This window comes from Lepidochelys olivacea, assembly GCF_965140295.1.
Source record: "Lepidochelys olivacea isolate rLepOli2 genome assembly, chromosome: 1".
NCBI classification, from domain to species: domain Eukaryota; kingdom Metazoa; phylum Chordata; order Testudines; family Cheloniidae; genus Lepidochelys; species Lepidochelys olivacea.
In genome coordinates this window covers 202,699,415-202,719,476 of record NC_140411.1, presented here as the reverse complement: position 1 = coordinate 202,719,476, position 20,062 = coordinate 202,699,415, and the positions used below count along the sequence as shown (strand labels likewise).

Here is a 20,062-nt window from a genome sequence, read left to right as displayed (position 1 = left end):
AACCACTTGATGATGTAGTCTGGTGCCCACTGTACATGGCATTTATGTTCTCCCCTCTGGGTCATCTGAGGCTGGTGCTAAGCACTGTTAGCTGGTGTACTGCATGCCTGAAGTGGTCAAGCACCAGTATAAGAAGTGTTAGATCTCTGGATCCTTCTGGGTTGACCAGGTCTAGTGCTGAGGATCCAGCGCAATTGACACTGGTGAGCCACTTGCTTTAAGTGGCTTGGTGTACAATGTACCTGGCGCTAAGGTCAACCTTAGTTGAAGTGATTTTGTACCCAACTCAAGTGGCTTAGGATACATGGATCCAACTGAGCCAATATAGCTTGGTGGCAAGGATCGAGCACCATTTCCTTGGGTAAGCCATTTGTCAAAGTAGATTAGTACCCAGGGTCAGCAATACCCAGATCTCCAGGATAATCAGATGAGGCTCTGGCATTCTTTGTGTGGGAATTCCTCCATATAAAATCAGTAGAACAGTCCATGTTTCCAGGCTGGGGTTCTGAGTAGGACCTCAAACTCCCTTTATTGGGTAATGACCCCTTCCTTTGGGTTCCCTAACCAAGATGTCCTAGAGTGCAGAGACATTCTCTGTACTCTAAAACCTTGGAAACGCCTTCCCAGGCCCAGACGGAGATAGCTCTGGTACCTACTGAGTCTCATTCAGTGCTACACCACTATTGTCTCTGAAAATAACTAAGACTTCTAATCTGGTGCTGATGCTCTGACTTTGAAAATGTCCAAGGTTGTTATTGACTCAACTGCACATTAACATCCTCCAAACTTCAGGGAAGCAATACAGAGAGAGAGAGAAATTTTGGCAGCCACTCCTGGAATCACCCTGCCTTGGCACCAAAGGTCTTGGTTATAATCAGATTGGGCCCTTTGGTGCCACTTGTAGTCTTATGCTTTAGTCCTGGAACCTATTCTGCTGCAGTGTTAGGAAGATTTTGGGTTTTCATCCTCTGGTGGATTTAGCAGGTAACTTTGTTTCAGGCACGGATGCCTAAAATTGTTTTAAATGTACTTGAACCTGAGTGCTCATGTAGTGAGGATTCCCGTGGGAAAACTTAATTTGTTAATCTCTCTAATCTCTGATGAGTGGGAATATACAGAAGCCACTCAAAGAAGAAAGGAGGTTGCTTACCTGTAACTATTGTTCTTTGAGAGTGGTGCCTCTGCATGTTTACATTCCCTGTCCACCTAACCCTCTTCTCAGATCAAGCACTCTGAAATTAGGGAAGAAACCAAGAGCAGCAGAACCAGGACAGTGGTGGGGGCTAGGTCCCCTGCAACTGAAATATTGTGGGAGCTGATTTATGTTTCTGCCTCTGCAGAAACATAGATTAGCATTTCGTAAACTGTGCAGCTGCTCAGGCTGGGTGGGGCTCTGCAGCTGCTGGGGGCGGAGATGAGACCAGGACCAAGAGAGACTGGAACAGCTGTTGTGGCACCTGGGATCAGGCGCGGAAGCATGTAGAAATGAGGTGATAGGACCAGGCCCAGGAGCAGTTATTGCTGGTGAGAGAGAGACCCCAATTTCTTCCTTCTGTTCTGCTGTCCCCACACTTTGCCCACACCGCCCCCCATTTAACGTGAACTTCTGCCGCCTCTGGAAGGAACTGAAGTGTGGTTGGGGCCCCACTCCTCCTCTGATGCCCATGGAATCTTCTGCATGGGAAAGAGTGTGAGTGTCCCCAACAGATCCTGCTCACTAGAAAGATTCCACAATTTAGTACCAGGAGGTGCTAATCCCATAAGTGTGACTATGCAGAGGTGACACACTTGAAGAACAACAGTTACTGATAAGTAACCTCTCTATATCTATTGTGTTAAGCATTTAAACCCTTCAGGATTGTTTAAGTTAGACAAACCACTGATCAGTGTCCTGTGTCAGAGAAGATTTTATGCTGTAGAAGTGTCCTTGGCAAGTCACACTAAAATTCCTCCTCTTTGCAGGTCCATGAAAAGAAATTGACCATGAACAAATGGATCATCTCCCTTAGGGACCTCAAGGTGGCTGTTATTGAAGAGATCATCTGCCTGGTCCAAGAACTGAAATCCATAAAATCAGCCTTGGATGCATCTCAACAACTTCCTATTCCCCTGATCCCTCAGTTACACCTGGAGGAGACTCCAGAAAAAAAATTCCAGTATGACAATAATATTCTCTTGAAGTTCAAACAAGAGGAGGAGAACAAGAAAAGGCTCTCTGAGCAGGTGGAAGAGAATGCATCATTTACAGTGTTTGGGGGAAAGTTCCTTCATGCACCTTCTCTAAAAGAAATAGACTCCTCCTCAAGAGCCTCAAGTGTGAGATCAATGAGAATAGGATCCTCAGTCATCCCAATGCAACCAAAGGTTTTTGAGATTGAAAAGTCAGAGCCAACGGAGATGGAGCTGGAAATTTTAAAACGGGAGAAGATCCGAAACATTTACCTTCAGGAGACCTTGATCAAGAGGGTAGGAGAATAAAAGGGAACTTTTCAAGTTTTCAGGGGACTGCCCCTACCATGCCCAAAACAAAACCAGTTCACAGACCTCTCTTTACATCTGTCCCACTGATGCTGTGGCATCTTTTGGCTTTTGCATTGATTGCCTTCTGGAAGTCCAGGAGAGTCCACTAGATCAAACTGTAGAGCTGATGCATTAAACTTCAGAGAGAGCACTAGAACACCATTGTGGGTATTACCTTGCCTCTGAAAGAAAACCCCTGATTAATCTAGTTTTGGCAGATGCTGAAACTGTTGTACCTGCCCAAGGAAGAAGTTGGCAGATATTCTGCAAGAGGGTGGATGAGGTGGAGGTCAGTAACATGAGTCTACCACTGCAGCAGGCAGGAGATTACATGAAAGTGTAGGCCAGCATAGAAAAGTGATTAATTGGGGATGATGGGAGGCATCGAAACATCTGTGGAATTTCTGGTGATTCTTATATTTGCTCCCATGGATATCAAAAACATTCCCAGGGATTAATGTTGTTATCCTGAATACCAAAGTAGCTCATAATAAATGTTGCTGGCAAGTTGTTGGTTTAACAGGCAGGAGATTTTTCTTTTTTGCTCCTGTCTCTTGCCTTGCATATTTAGATTCACTTTGTGATTTTTTTCCCCACTCCACTTCTGCCCCTTCCCACATTCCAGATCAATGAACTGGTGATCACCTTTGATGCTGAGCTCCACCTCCTGCGGCACCAGAAGCTGAAGCTGGACACGCAGATGAAGTGTGCTGACCTACGTCACATCACGTGGTTTGAGGAGCTGCTTCTCCTTAAGAACTTTGAGAAACATGAGGACACTCTCCAGGAGCGTGTCAACAGCCTCACCAATGAGGTGGAAGAGATGCAAGTATGTAGGATACGCATCTGATTTGTTACTACTGCAACTGGTGAGCCTGGAAATAAACATCTCAAAAAGAGGCGGGAATGTCATTCTGCTGTCCTTATGCACCAGCCAACTTCTTAGTGCTGAATTCTAAGAAACATTTGGTGATAATATAAGGGCAGTCCTTTTAACTTAAATATGGATTCTTCTTTCCCTTCATGCTTGTATTTTTATAAACCATTGGAAGTGTGAAATTAAAATCTACAGCCTACCTTAAAATATGCAGTTCTCCTTTGGAAGGTGACTGTAAAAATAGCATCATGGGGCTCCACCTTTATTGCATCTCAGTGATGCCAGATCAGATTTGCTTTCTTTACAGATATAAAGGTGATTTTGCAAACTCCAAGGCCTACTAACTCATCCTGAGATCTGAGATTCAAACTGGGATCTTTCTGGCTCATGCATCTTCAGTAACAGATTCTTCAGGCCAAATTCTGCCCAGGGTTACATCTGTGTCACCCTTTCCTTTTTCAAATGGGTAACACAAGTGTAACTTCACAGAGAATTTGCCTCTGCACTTGGAATTTGGTTAACTGAAGAATTGAAGTCAGTGGAACCATGTTCTTTAAGTTAAACAGATGCTTATGTGCTTTGCTAGACTGGGGCACAGATTAGGGAAGAAGAAAAAAAAAGTAAATCAAATTTCAAGCCTACCAATTTCAACAAGTCTGTCTGTCTCTCTCTTTAGACAGATAAATTGCTCTTAATTCAACAACTGAAATGCATAAATTATAATAATTAGCATTTATATTGTAGATTTCACTATAAAGTGGGTCAGTATCATTATCCTCATTTTACTGATGATGAAACTGAAGCACAGAGAAGGGAAGTGACTTGTCCAGCATCACACAGCAAGTGATTGGCAGAGAATTGGGAATAGAAAGCAGAGAGCCCGACCACCAATCCTTTTCTCACTACTAGGAATTGCTGCCTTTACATATATGCTAAAAAGATCTAACAGGTGCTGATAACAGTGTAAAAGGCTAATGCTTCACAGCTCTCTATCAGTCTAATGTACTGAGTTGTTTTACATTGGGGGGGGGTTGTTTTTGGTTTTTTAGTGGAAATTAGACAACTACCTCTCACAGATGGAGGATAAAAAATATGAGATTGCAAAGCTTCAGGAACGCGAGAAGGCACTTTATGCCACTTTCCAAGCATCCCTTGGAGAGAACAACAAATTTGCCAGCTTCCTCACTAAGGTCCTGAAGAAGAAGATCAAGCGTGTTAAGAAGAAAGATGTGGAAGGAGACAGAGGTTGGATGCATTGTTTCTCGAGGGTTATGTATTTGTTTACACAATTCAGCCTTATAATGTAGAGATGGCACTGAACTGTGTCCCAAAACTTGGCTGAAGCCCTGGGCAGATATGAGGCTTTAACCTGGTTCCAGGTCATAAACAAAACATATGATTAGGTCCAATCTATACTACAAGACCAAACTGTTCTGTAACCATCATGAGGGATAATAGTGTTGTAACCACATCCCTTGCACAATTGTATGTGTAATGTCAAAAGACCTTAAAAGTTGGTTCCTTCAAATCAGTGTTGAGGCATGTAGGTGTTGAGTGGAAAAAGGGAGTTTTATACAGCTGCTGCCTATGCTGTACCTGATCTATGGACAGCTGTCAGTCTGGCGTCTGTGTACACTAAATTTCCCTTTCAATCTATTCGTTGACTAATGAGTAATCATTAGGGTCGCCGATTCTGGTTGGATGTATTCCTGGAGGTTTCATCACATGACCGTCTTTAATTAAAGATTAATTTTTAATTCCTGGAGACTCCAGGACAGTCCTGGAGGGTCGGCAACCCTAGTAATCATAGACCCAACCTGTAATCATCCATTAGTCAATTAATAGATCAATTCCAAGACCTCAGTGTATTGCATTTTTCTCAGCAGATAGGTTCTGAACTGTTTAATACTAGACAGTACTATTGATCTGAAATATTTCTTCTTTATCTTTGATTTGGCATTTGGTTTCTAGGAGGTGATCATGTACAGTATGAACTGGCAGCAAATGTAGGCAATAACGACACACAGTTCACTTTTTTTAGTTAGTTAATTTCCTCAGCAGAATGGTAATGCACACGATGACTGAACCCCAAGGTTTCAATTCAGAATAACGATAATACATTTTAAAAAAGGATATATACATTAAGGAATGCAAAAAAGAAAGAAAGAAGGTACCTTTATTTAACTGTGCATGTACCAATATCTGTTAATTCCTTTCCCCACTTCTTTGTCCTGTGGATTCATTGAATTAGTGGAAGGGACTGAAGGTGGGTTGGGCCCACATGTCCCTTTGCTAACCTCTTTCAGAACACTTGAATTGTTGGGGGATGTGTTCACTCAGACTCAATGGGCACTGTTCTCCCATCTCATAAGTAGGGATCTGCAAAAATAACATACCAGAAGAACACCTATTGCTGTAAGTGACCTTTCCATGCCAGGTGTGAACTTTAAAAATAAAACTATTTGAGTCACTGATCTGAGTGAAAAGAAACCAACCTGACATTTCTTACAACAGAATACTTTTTTCTGTCTGTCTTCTGATAGCTCAAAAATAACCAGCCAAATGACATTTTACCAGTTTCCCAAAAATTCACCCATGGGTTGTGTACAAGTATAAGAAAATTCAGTCCAAAGAGTCATTTTACAAAAGGTTTTAAGCAGCCTTAAATAGTTTATAAGAATGAAAATCCATCTTCATCTATAAGGGTCCCTTCCCTTCTAGGGTCCCTACTGTAACTCTATAATACAAGATACTGTCACCTTTTCCCTTGCCTGATACCTGCTGTGTGTAAATGCCAGCATGAATTAACTTCCGCTGAGTGCTTTCAACTCAGTATACATTTCTTTAATAGGACAACTTTTTGTACAGGTAATATACTGTATATAAATGAGAGATACTGTACCAGTCTGGGCTTATGCTAGTGAGATCAATGTATCTAACAGGGAAACTAGAATCCTTGAGCAGGAGCCAGTCACCATTTTGTCTTGTTCAAAATATATAATCACCACCTTTCTGGGAAACTAGCTCTTTCCAGTTACTCTGAAGGGTTTATTTGCTGTGTCATTTTTAGATTACAAACTCTTCAGGGCCTGGAATGGATCTGAAGCCCTGATCCTGAAATTGGCAGTGTCTGGGTGGACTGCTGAGCCTTTGTGACTTCAGCAGGGCTTTGTGCAGGTGCAGCAGTTTGGCCACATGCTGTCAGTTGCAGGACTATGGTCTCAGTACTTGGTAAAGGACGGTTTCCATCGGTGGTGCTCTTTAAATGATGTATTTGGCTTTTAAAAGCCAGTAGTATGGTATTGCTCATTAGGGCTCCATTGGTGTGCTGTACAGACAGCAGGCCTGTCACAGATTAGAACCAGGATTTTCTGAGTGCTAACAATACTGCTTTCCTTTCCCAGATGAAGAGGAGGATAGTGATGAAGAGAGTGATGATGAGTCTAGCTTGGAGAGCGATGAAGAAGATTCAGGATCTGAAGATGAAGTCTTTGATGACTCTGTTTGCCCAAAGAGTAAGTGAGCCATTTTGGTGCTCTCTACTTGTTTAGCTTTACGGGTAACACTGTGAATTTAAATTCAAGAACAGGATTTTTTTCTTAGGTTTAATAATATTATTATGGCCCAGACTCTTCCCCTCCCTTGTTGAGTAGCACCTTGGTCCTTAAGTAATCTCAGTGATGCAGATGGGACCACTGTGGAGAAGAGTACTACTCAATGTGAGTAAGGATGACAGAATCTGGCCTGTGTGTTAAATAGCAATTGGTTATTTGTAAAGAGGAGTAGCAACCATTTGCAATAGATAAACATAGATAAACATTTCAGTATTTCCTTGCTTCATCAACCTCTAATAACTGCAGTGCAATGACATATAGCCTGGGGGACCTCAATTACCATCTCTGGGGAGAAGGTAAGTGGAGGAAAAATCTAATTTTTAAAAATCTAAAAGGGAACTAACTTTAAACAAGATCTAGTGAGAGCCAGTGGAGCTGCATTGGTATTTGTTTCCAACTTTTTATTTGTGAAAAAAGGAACAAAAAACTCAATTCTGTAGGTTTCTTTTTCAAAACATTATGTACCTGTAGCCACCACTGAAATCCTTATGGACGGGGGACAAGGTACCAGGAGATCTAGGTTCTCTTCCCATCTCTGCCACTGACTCGGTGAGAGACCCTAGGTAGTTCCCCCTCTGTAGTATAATACTTATTGCGCAGGAGTGTGGTGATGATCATCATGCACAAGTCAGCTAAATGTACAACACAAAGTGCAACGAATTGAGTGAAGGACTATTTGCTGTTCCCTGACTGTTTTCTCTCTGAGGGGTGGAATTGGAGCCTGTAATATATTCTCTTACCATGGAAACACAAAGAATAAACTTTTTTTGCTATGATTGTTTGCCTTCATCCCATGGAAATCCTGAATGGTCCCTAATTTGGAGTGTAAATTAACTTCTTTGTTGCCATCTAGTGGACAGAGGCCATAATTTCTCATTGCCAGCCATATTTCTTGGATTTACCAGTAAAGATTAAAGATTTTATTTATTTTTAAACGTGTCTGTTCAGCACCTTTGTAAAATCATATCCACCCAGTCAGCAACAGCAAGTAACTTATTTTGTTGAGTGGGTAAAACCATTAGTTTAGTAAATGTTTGAGCTTGGCCTGGTGTATGTTTATGACCATTTAAAAGGCTGCTTTTCAGGCTGGTTTATTTCTGATTTAATTAGAATTGATTATCATTTGCCTTGCCATATTTTTTATAACTGTTTTTTGTCAGTTTGATAACGGTATTGTTATCCATATTCTTTCCTTCTATAGTGAGGTGGGAGGAGAATCCTGATAGTTAAAGTTTTCTGCAAAGTACAAATTATTGATGCAAGGAGAAGGTAGATAATCGAATTTGCGTTTTTGTCTTTAATTGCTTGTGTTCTTATTGGGGTTGATCTTGTACATTTACCTGACTTGTGAGTGAAGTCTGCTGTCTTTCACACATGCTCAGTGTTTTAATTGACACACTGAGCTGATAATATGTACTCCTTATCCCACAGTCCCCCATCTCAGTCCCACTCTCCTTAGCCATTCCCCGTCCCTTCCCCGCAACTCTCATCTCTTTGTCCCCAGTCTTCTTGCCCACCCAGCTCCCCACCTCTTGGCTCCCCTTCTGATTTGTCTCTCTCCCCGATCCATCCATATTCCCCATTCCCAGTGACTCCAGGTCCCAATCTCCCTTCCTGTGTTCCCTGTCCAATATTGGGTGATCACCCTCTTCCCATCAATTCCTTGTCCATGTCTCTTTGCCCAGCCAGTCCCAGTTCTCCCTATGCACCCTGGCTCCTTGTCAAATCTCTTTTGCCTCCCCCCTCCTTTCTCCACCTCATGGGTTCTCTGTTCTAGTCTTCTTGCCCATCCACTACCAGTATCCCCCCCACTCCTCATCTAATCTCAGTTCCCCCCTCCACTTCTCTGCTGGCTCCCAGATCCATCTCTTAGCCCAGCCAGTCCCAGTTTCCCCCTCCCGGGTTGCTTGTCCCAATGTACTCCCCATCCCTCCCTGCAGATCCAGCTCTTGTCCCCTCTGTTCAAATCAGACAGCTTCCTCCCTCATGCTGCCTCAGCCTGGTGCGGGAGATCATTGAAAACACAAGAGAGACAGGTTTCTTGCTCTTAGTCTGGTGCTTAGACCTGGAATGGCTCACAGCAGTCCTTAGATGCAATTGCAGGGAAGGCCCTGCTTTTAGCCCGGGGCTGGTGCATGCTCAGTACAAATGGAATCTTTGGGGAATTTAGATCCCTGACACAAAGGTCACCCCATATCAAATTCCAGGTTCTTGCTCAACGCAAGGGGGTGCTAGATAATCTTAAGAAAAAAAAAAAAGACTTCCAGAATTTAACATGGCAAAACAAGATTTTTTACCTAGTCTTGTTCCTGGAAACGGCTGAAGCATTGCATCTGAAATTCTCCCAAATGAGTCAGCCTGAGGCAGGCTCCTGGGATGGAAAATTTCAGCCCAAAAGAGTTAAAGTTTAGCAATGTTATAGCAACTGAAAACCGGGTCTTATAATGGGAAATGTCAGGCAATCTTAGGTGGGGCAACCAGTCCCACCTATAAATATAGTAAAGTCAAAACTAAACCAAAGCTGCAACCCCTCTGGTTTAATTCCAAGCCACCTTCCTTCTCAGACTGTGATGAGGCACTCTTCGAAAACACTCTTCAGCTCCGGGAGAAGCGGCTGGACATTGAGGAAGCCTTAGTGGAGGAGAAGAAAGTTATTGATAATCTCAAAAAGGAATATGATGCCTTGGCTAAAAAGGTACAGTAGGCTCTCAATTTCCCAGCATGCCTCATTTGCTATGTCTGGGTGGGAATGGCATGGTACTTGAGTTGTTATCTTTTCATTGAGACTTAAAACCAAGGGCCTAACCTCTCAAAGTCATCGAAGATCCACTGGCACTTTTGGCATGATTTGTGGGCAAAGACCTGGCAAAATTGCAATGAGGGTAATTACATTCTGCCCAGATAAATTCCCCTTTTAGTAGCAATTTGATACACTGATCTTCACATCCTGTCCTAAAGTGGTATGCAGTGTTGCTGTGCTACACAGCAGTGATATTCCATTGCTTTAGTGGCGGGTGAAGAGGCTGAAACGCATCACTGTTGAGAAATGAAAGTTCTTGCAGCAGTTATTTGCTGTCTCTATTTTATAGCTTGACTGCATGATACATCTGAAACTATATAATTTATGCGTCTTCCCTTAGTGTTTGGTCCCAGTGTAAAGATATCAGGTCAGATTCTCAGAGTGTGAAAATCAGCATAGCTCCATTGAAGTCCGTAGAGCTACACTGATTTATAGCAGCTGAGGATCTGGATCATTTTGCTGCATGAGTCAACATTTTTCCCCCCCATCTTCAGTATTTCTAGAACACCCATCACAATAGTAACTAACAAATCTCAGCTTTGTTGAAATATTATTTAAAAAAAAAACCCCACACCCTTAAATTTATTTAAATGTAATTTGCAATCTTTTTGATTTCATCTTTTAACATTAACTCATTCTGAGCTCTTGGGCTCTTTTTTTTTATCTGGGAGTTTAATTTTTTATTAATTCAAAAACATTTTTTTTTTAAATTTAATGTGAGATTCTGTTTTGAAAAACTACTCTGCAAAAAACAGCATTGTGTAAGGGTCCATTTTTACTGTGTCTCAAGGATACCCAATCCAGTGTGCTCAGTTTATGAGTTTGTATGTTTGTTTGTTTGATAAAGATTTTTCTAATCTCAACACCACACATTCACGCTGGGTTCTTTCTTTTCTTCTCACATTGCATCAACATCCTCAAAGCAGAATTTACTAGAACAAAGCTGTTGATGATGCATGAGCCAGAATAGAATCCAGCACCCCTTCCCATAGCTTGTGGACTCTGCAAGACTAATTGAAGTAAAAGCTGATTATTTTAGTCACTAAAGTGTGTAGATGGTATTCAGCCAAGAGTTCTAAAGAACTCAAATGTGACATTGCAGAACTACTAACTGTAGGTCTGTAACCTATCATTTAAATCAGCTTCTGTACCAAATGACTGGAGGATAGGTAATGTGACGCCAATTTTTAAAAAGGGCTCCAGAGGTGATCCCGGTAATTACAGGCTGGTAAGTTTGACTTCAGTACTGGGCAAACTGGTTGAAACTATAATAAAGAACAATATTGTCAAACATGTAGATGAACATAATTTGTTGAGGAAGAGACAACATAATTTTAGTAAAGGGAAATCATGCCTCACCAATCTATTAGAATCCTTTGAGGGGGGTCAACAAGCATGTGGACCAAGGGGATCCAGTGGATATAGTATACTTAGATTTTCAGAAAGCCTTTGACAAGGTCCCTCACCAAAGGCTCTTACGCAAAGTAAGCTGCCACAGGATAAGAGGGAAGGTGCTCTCATAGATTGCTAACTGGTTAAAAGATAGGAAACAAAGGGTAGGAATAAATGGTCAGTTTTCAGAATGGAGAGAGGTAAATAGTGGTGTCCCCCCAAGGGTCTGTTCTGGGACCAGTCCTATTCAACATATTCATAAATGATCTGGATAAATGGGTAAATGGTGAGGTGGCAAAATTTGCAGATGATACAAAACTACTCAAGATAGTTAAGTCCCAGGCAGACTGCGAAGAGCTACAAAAGGATCTCTCAAAACTGGGTGACTGGGCGACAAAATGGCGGATGAAATTCAGTGTTGATAAATGCAAAGTAATGCAGATTGGAAAACATAATCCTAACTGTATATATGAAATGATGGGGTCTAAATTAGCTGTTACTACTCAAGAAAGAGATCTTGGGGTCATTGTGGATAGTTCTCTGAAAACATTCGCTCAGTGTGCAGCGGCAGTAAAAAAGAGAACAGAATGTTGGGAATCATTAAGAAAGGAATAGATAATAAGACAGAAAATATCATATTGCCTCTATATAAATCCATGGTATGCCCACATCTTGAATACTACATGCAGATGTGGTCTCCCCATCTCAAAAAAGATTATTGGAATTGGAAAACGTTCAGAAAAGGTCAACAAAAATGATTAGGGGTATGGAACGGCTGCCATATGAGGAGAGATTAATAAGACTTGGACTTTTCAGCTTGGAAAAGAGATGACTAAGGGGGGATATGATTGAGGTCTATAAAATCATGACTGGTGTAGAGAAAGTAAATAAGGAAGTGTTTACTACTTCTCATAACACAAGAACTAGGGGTCACCCAATGAAATTTATAGGCAGCAGGTTTAAAACAAAAGGAAGTATTTTTCACACATCACACAGTCAACCTGTGGAACTCCTAGCCAGAGGATGTTGTGAAGGCCAAGAATATAACGGGGTTCAAAAAGGAACTAGATAAGTTCATGGAACATAGGTCTATCAATGGCTATTAGCCAGGATGGGCAGCAATGGTGTCCCTAGCCCCTGTTTGCCAGAAGCTGGGAATGGGCAACAAGGAATGGATTACTTGATGATTACCTGTTCTGTTCATTCCCTCCAGGGCACCTGGCATTGGTTACTGTCGGAAGATAGGATACTGGCCTAGGTGGACCTTTGGTCTGAGCCAGTATGGCCGTTCTCTTGTCACTCTGATATGCACAATGAAGGGGATTTACAGTGTAAGAAAGCCACCTTTGCATCAATACAGTCAGCATAGAACCTCACTTTAGAAAGGAGATGATCCTATTACTGGGCAGGGAAGTTCACTACAGATAACAAGACAGAACAAAATAGTGTGGCCCTTCCATATCACATTACCATTAAACTAGACAAAAGTTGCCTTCACTTAAACATGGAACCAAACAGTACAGATCTGATGAATTGGGACCCTACTTCTAAGCCAGTCCCAGAGCAGCCCTCGGTCACCATTGCCATGATGGCTGGTTTAGGTCCAAATTATGAAGTCCTCACATCAGTATGTGGCTTGCACCTCTGCAGGTGAAAGTGGTGGAAGCCAGCTTGGACACAGCTGAAGGGGAACTGGAGGCCTTTCAACGGGAGAAGCAGCAGAGACTGAATGAGCTCCATGTTGTAGTGCCTCTGAAGCTACACCAGGTGATGCAAGAGTGTGTGTGCGCTGCATTTGGTTTAGCAGCAGCAAGGCGATTCCAAGCAGGTGGAAAATAGGCCAGGTTGTGACAGTAGGGGTATGTCTACACTACGGAATTAGGTCCAATTGATATAAGTCGGTTTTTTAGAAATCAGTTTTATATATTCGAGTGTGTGTGTCCCCACAGAAAATGCTCTAAGTGCATTAAGTGCATTAACTAGGCGGAGCGCTTCCACAGTACCGAGGCAAGCGTCGACTTCCGGAGCGTTGCACTGTGGGTAGCTATCCCACTGTTCCCGCAGTCTCCGCTGCCCATTGGAATTCTGGGTTGATATCCCAATGCCTGATGGGGCTAAAACATTGTCGCGGGTGGTTCTGGGTACATATCGTCAGACCCCCGTTCCCTCCCTCCCCCCGTGAAAGCAAGGGCAGACAATCGTTTCGCGCCTTTTTTCCTGAGTTACCTGTGCAGACGCCATACCACTGCAAGCATGGAGCCCGCTCAGGTAACCGTCACCCTATGTCTCCTGGGTGCTGGCAGACGTGGTACGGCATTGCTACACAGTAGCAGCAACCCCTTGCCTTGTGGCAGCAGATGGTACAGTACGACTGGTAGCCGTCATCATCATGTCCGAGGTGCTCCTGGCCACGTCGGCTGGGAGCGCCTGGACAGACATGGGCGCAGGGACTAAATTTGGAGTGTCTTGACCAGGTCATTCTCTTTAGTCCTGCAGTCAGTCCTATTGAACCGTCTTATGGTGAGCAGGCAGGCGATATGGATTGCTAGCAGTCGTACTGTACCATCTTCTGCCGAGCAGCCATGAGATGCGGATGGCATGCAGTCCTTCTGCACCGTCTGCTGCCAGCCAAAGATGTAAAAGATAGATGGAGTGGATCAAAACAAGAAATAGACCAGATTTGTTTTGTACTCATTTGCTTCCCCCCCTCCCCTGTCTAGGGGACTCTTTCCTCTAGGTCACACTGTAGTCACTCATAGGGAAGGTGCAGCGAGGTAAATCTAGCCATGTATCAATCAGAGGCCAGGCTAACCTCCTTGTTCCAATAAGAACAATAACTTAGGTGCACCATTTCTTATTGGAACCCTCCATGAAGTCCTGCCTGAAATACTCCTTGATGTAAAGCCACCCCCTTTGTTGATTTTAGCTCCCTGAAGCCAACCCTGTAAGCCGTGTCATCAGTCGCCCCTCCCTGCATCAGAGCAATGGCAAACAATCGTGCACCTGAGTTGAGAGTGCTGTCCAGAGCAGTCACAATGGAACACTCTGGGATAGCTCCCGGAGGCCAATACCGTCGAATTGTGTCCACAGTACCCCAAATTCGACCCCGCAAGGCCGATTTAAGCGCTAATCCACTTGTCAGGGGTGGAGTACGGAAATCGATTTTAAGAGCACTTTAAGTCGAAATAAAAGGCTTCATCGTGTGGACAAGTGCAGGTTTACATCGATTTAACGCTGCTAAATTCGACCTAAAGTCCTAGTGTAGACCAGGGCTAGCAGTATTAGTCTCATCGGCCCACAGTTCATTGCTTGCAGTTTTTCTTCTCAGTGTTATGGGACCCTGGACTGACTTGGAATATCTAGTTGTTGTTAAAGTAAAAGAATTGTTTGCCCCTCTACTGCTGGACCACTAAAGGAATACACTGAGTAGTAAGGCCAGACAGCCCAGACATGCTGAGTGACCATGTACCTCAAGTATGGTGTAGGTTTGTGGTCAGAAGTCTGCTAAGGGCTCGATCTCGGAGTCTTCATGTGTGCAAAATTCTCATTGAAGACAATGGGAGTTTCGTGCAAGTAAAGACTGGCAGATTGGGCACAATGTATTAATTCACAGATGTTGTCCCAGCAGAGGTGATTTGAAAGCAGGGAGACAAACTCGACACAGTGTTACTTTTTCCTCTGCGTTGGGCGCTTTTTTGCTGTTACTTTATTTTGTGTCCTGCTTGGAGGTTTAGGCAGAGGCCACTGAAAAAATAGGTCAGGTCCTGCCTGCTCTCACCCAGGTGCCTTTGGGGCAGGCCCTGCTTCCCCTGCCTGCTTTCTCTTCCTTCATTAAAATAGATCTTTGGTCAGAACTGAAGGACAGAAATGTGTCAGAACTGGCCTTATAGCTCTGCAGACCCCAGGCTGCTGGAGCGTGCAGGCAGCTGGGTAAAGAATTGCTTCTCAGCTCCATTCCAATTGCCAAAGGTGGAAGCCTCTGTGTTGGAGTCCATGCAGGGCTATAAGCAGGCTCTTATCATGCTGGGGTCTACCTTGTTGGGAATGGGCTTTCCCTAGGCTATTCTCTGCCAGTTGTGTTTAAAACAGCATGCTGTCCTCACACAATGGCTGTGCCATAATCACTTGTCCGCCAACCAGACTGCTGACTTGAGTTCCCAATGCCAGTAACATGCAGTCATCAGCCTAGTCTGTGACTATTTCTGGCAGGTGGAGTACGTGGTAAATGGGGAGTTACCCACTGACCTGTCCCAGACATTGGTATTTACCAACCAGTCCTTGGAGTATCTGCAGCAAAGGATCATGGTCCTGCAGCATGAGAAGTTGGAGCAGAGGGAGCTCTACAAGCAGGCCCGGCAGCAGCATAAGGAGCTCATCCGGGACAGGAGGGAGATAGAGATAAGGATTCAGCGTGAGTTCCTAAGCACAGTTTGGTCTTATCTGCTGTGTATATGGCATTCTAGGTCTCTTTCCACCTTATAGGGATGGGCATCTCTTCTTGCATGCATCTGTGCTTAATGTATACATATTGCTGGGTGTGAATTAATTCAATAGCTGCCTTTCTCACCTCTGCTCCCTGCACCAACACCGATATCCCAGCGGGCTACTGTGGAGATGGTGCTGATGTCATAATGACCACACAGCAGAAATAAGCGGTAGAACTGTTTCTCAGAGCATCAGTAGCTTTTCAATGATATACATTGATAATGAATGATACGAAGAAGTGCTGGTTAGAGCATCAGGACTCCTGGCTACTATTCCAGCCTCTCACTCTGAATCCTGTGGCCCTCAGGAAAGCACTTTAACCTCTTTGTGCCAGTTTCCTCCTCTGTTTAAAAACATATACTTATCATGTAGGGTTTTTTTTTTTTGAGGCTTTACATGAATTAATGTATTTAAAATGCTTTGAGGTCCTCAGATGAAATAAGCAATAATAATAATAATATCTAGCTCTTTTTATCAGTAGATCTCAAAGCGCTTTACAAAGGGAAGGAATCTGTATCATTGATGTGACTCGCTCAAGATCAGCTACTAGCAAAGCTGGGAACCTAACCCAGGTCTCCTGAGTTCCAGTCCACTCTGGCTCTATCCACTAGGCAACTGCATCCCCACAGATATGCTAGCTCTTATTATTCACCTATGAAAAAGGTTTCCGAATACATATCTTAAACGTGATGTCTGTTCTGTTAGGATTGGAAGAGAACTGTAATCAGCTGATGCTGATGAAGTTTGGCCGGGTGGTGGACTTGGAAGCCCTGCAGACACTCTCTGTTAACACAAACCTGGAAGAGCTAAAGATAAAAATAATGGAGAAAGAGCACATGCAAGCCCAGGAACTCAAAAAGTGGGAGGTAAGGAGCAGGGACAGAGGCCCCCAGGCCAGTGATACAGCTGCAATTACAAGGAAGTCACTTGCCTAGAAACTGAATAGCTGCATAAAAGTCTCTTCAGTGGGGGCTCTCAACTTCTTTTCCCCCTTTTCACCACACCCTTTTCCCTCCCATATCCCCAAATCCTTTGTGCTTCTGCCACAAACTGCTGTTACACTTGCTGTTTTGTACTGGAGAATCAGGACATATAGTCACTATTTTCCTGAGTTCAGTTTCTGTCTTCCTAAAGTATTTCTTGGGTGTCCATGCCATTGACTTTCAATTGATGTTTAGCACCTAATAACCTAATTTTCCTTTGAAAATCACAGCTGTAATATTGAATTTAGCTTGTAAGTGCTTTAAGTAAGTACAGTCTTTGTGTTCTGGTGTATGCCTTGGGTTCCTGGGTGCTACAGGAATACAAATAATTTAAAAAATACTTCCTCATAAGTCCCCAACCATCTCCTGGGCTAATAAACTCCTCAGCCTATTTGCTACTAAGAACTTGCCCTCTGCATCTAAGCATTTATTCAGCCCGAGACCCAGCGATTACTTTGTAAATGCAACCGCCTTCCAGTTATTGTTAGAATACCCAGGCGTTATTTATGTCATTTAAAAAATATGAAAACCAGAGGGAACATGTGCAACAAATTTAAGAGTGATTGCAAAGGTCAAGAGACATGGAAAACCTCCCATATAAACAGACACACTCTTGTCTGCTTTTAATTGTAAGGTATTTGACCAGAATGATGATGTTTCTCCCAGAAGTGCCCAATAAAACATCCAAGCCTACATATGTATTTTGGATACATTGTACCTTCCTGTCACTTCCTTCTAAAGAAATCAATAGCAAAACTGTCTTGGGGCAAGATTTTGGGCTCAGATGTGATAAGTGTAGTGAATTACCCCTCGCTGGAGTTTCTCTGAGTTTACATCGGTGTAACTCGGATCTGGATCTGGCCCAGGGAGTTTTGCCATTGACTTCAGTAGGAGCAGGTTCATTATGAAACATCTACTCCTTGCAAATAGTATGGTTTTTACCACTTAAAAAAAGAAAAGAGGGTTTCCTTCAACTTTCCTCCGTCCCAGGAGAAGATTTTTGAGCTGCGGCAACGGCTGATGATGCTGATGAAAGAGAACACCGGCAAGCTGCAGCAGCTGAACAGCTTGTGTGCTGAAAAGCAGGGACTCGAAATGAAGCTGGACGCACTGCAGAATGACTTGGTAAACCTTCCTGCTGCTCTGCCTAAGCCTTGGTCATGACAGTTTAGTAACAGGCCTTCGTCTGTTCCCACTAGGACACCTTTATAATTCCTTGTACTGCCATCAGCATTTAGTGATCTGGGGTAATGATGCTCATGGTAAAAGTTGAGCAGCAACTCCAATTTGTATTGCAGCAGGGTGGCTTTCATCCATATGCCTGCTGGAACAGGCCATGCCCAGATTTCCCTTTGTTAAGGCCGTGGCGTCCTTTTACCACTGCAATGCAATCACCATATTTCTGATCGAAGGAGACTGGATGGGACTTCCCTCGCAGCAAGTCCACCCCACTCCATTGTCCAGAGTGATCTGAGTGAAATGACGTGTTCTTTCCCCCGTGCTATCTGTGGTGCCTGCTCCGAGGCCCAGCACTGAATTAACTGTCACTTACTGAGTGGTCATCAGATGTGAGTGGAGAAGGTGTAAACCTGTCCTAAGCCTGGGTTGGTGAGGGTAAGGCTTTGCTTTCCCAGCTGAAGTGAAGCCATGCCTTCCCCAGTGCTTAAAGAGAGCTCTGTTTCATTCTTCCTACAGGGAGCAGAATTCCAAGGCCCCCGGAAAGCTGAGATCCAGGAGAGAGAGAGGCTGATTACACTGGTCCAACTCCAGGCCCAGGAGGCAGAAGTACTCAAGGAGGAAATCACTCTCTTAAGCAGAAAAGATGGACGCATCTTCCCACCACCTCAGCCTCCACGTGATACCAAGATACTAAACTAAAGTTCCCTCTGTCACTAGCCTCATTCGTTAGATATTTCCCTGGTGATGGGCATATGTCACTGAGAGGCCCTGTCTGCAACCAGCACCAGTCCCAATAACACACAGGATGTCAAAATTTGGGCCAAAGGTTTTGTCCTGTTTGCAATCTCCCCTGGGGTTCCATATTGCCAGTCATCCATAGGGCATCTTTAATACAGAGGGACTGTAAACACTGCAGATCCCAGTATGCAATGCTCCCTTTTGAACTTCCATTCAGAGCCAGCTAGAGCATCACAGGCTGCATCTGGTGAGCTGTAGCAAATGGCTTTGTTTACTGCTGATTAGGTGCAGTCTTTATGGACCCTTTAAGCAAAGTCTGCACTTCTGCAATAAGGACTCATCCTATGCTCCCATGGCTTTTATAAGCTATTCATAGCAGTCAGACCTACCTTGGGGTACAGTTGTGCACAGCTCCAGACTAATCAAGGGCTCAGTATCTGGCTGTCGCCTATTCACTTCCTTGTCTTCCAGCGAGCAGGGTAGATCTTCCCTTCAGTGCCTCTTGAAACATGATCTATTTTGTATCTTCTTCTGCTGAGTGTCATGGGTAATTCTTAACTCTATTAATTAACCAACACACCCTTACAGGATAATATGCATAAAGAATGGGAAGGGGTTACATGGATTTTAAATATGTAAAGTCAGTTTTGAAGCTGGCATCCTACTGTAGATAATAAAAGTTTGTAAGCAGGTTGGAGCGTTTTGAGGCTAGCATACATATAGATTTTTTTTAAGGCCAAAAGGGACCATTATGATTATGTAGAATAAACTGTTCAAAAGTGACTTAGGCGTCTAAGTGCTTAAGTCACTAAAGTGGCTTTTGAAATTGTTACCGTTAGTCTGACCTCCTGCATAACACAGGCCATAAAATGTCACCCGCTGATCCTTGCATCAAACTCAAGCACTTCTGGTTGAACTGGCGCATAGCATTTAGAAAGCCATCCAATCTGGAGTTAAAGCGATGGAGAATTTTCCTGACTTCAGTTGTCAGCCATTGGATCTTGTTATGCCTTAGGGTGGTGGACTAAGCAGCCCTCTGGTATCCTATATTGGTATCATAGCTGGCAAAGCCAGGTTAAAAAGATTTCCTTAAAGTTTTGTTTTGGTTTGATAGTGGGTGCCCTGACAGCTAGGACTAGTTACAAAGGGTAACCCTCGTTAACCTGCAAAGAAAGAAATGCACATTAAGAATGCACTGGAGGCCAGTCATCTTGGGCAGTCAGAACACTGTTGGTTGGGTGCAAATTTTAAATAATAGTACATACAGGTAATAAAGGAAAAGGAATGTGTAAGAAAGAGGGATAAAAATGGAGTCCCAACTCACATTCACTCCTCTTGTTTTAAACCTTTATCATAGTCTTGGCAATAGAGGAGGCTAGGTAGTGCTCCAGATACAATCATTGAACAGTGTTAGTGATGTGCTACAGTGATTTGCATTGAATGAATGCTGGATGTGCTCTTAGCCCTTGTTCAA

General features: G+C 43.4%; 1 protein-coding gene across 1 annotated transcript in view; it reads left to right on the top strand.

The window, feature by feature from the left end:
- CFAP44 (cilia and flagella associated protein 44) overlaps positions 1–19,279 on the top strand; it is a 78,290-nt gene extending 59,011 nt beyond the window's left edge. The window contains exons 29-38 of the mRNA XM_084616877.1: positions 1,963–2,466; positions 3,146–3,349; positions 4,447–4,642; positions 6,802–6,912; positions 9,576–9,706; positions 12,854–12,970; positions 15,413–15,614; positions 16,394–16,554; positions 17,662–17,796; positions 18,367–19,279. Coding sequence (XP_084473003.1) covers positions 1,963–2,466; positions 3,146–3,349; positions 4,447–4,642; positions 6,802–6,912; positions 9,576–9,706; positions 12,854–12,970; positions 15,413–15,614; positions 16,394–16,554; positions 17,662–17,796; positions 18,367–18,549 — 1,944 coding nt within the window. The 3' untranslated portion in view covers positions 18,550–19,279. The remainder of the gene's footprint in view (positions 1–1,962; positions 2,467–3,145; positions 3,350–4,446; positions 4,643–6,801; positions 6,913–9,575; positions 9,707–12,853; positions 12,971–15,412; positions 15,615–16,393; positions 16,555–17,661; positions 17,797–18,366) is intronic.
- The last annotated feature ends 783 nt before the right edge of the window (positions 19,280–20,062 follow it).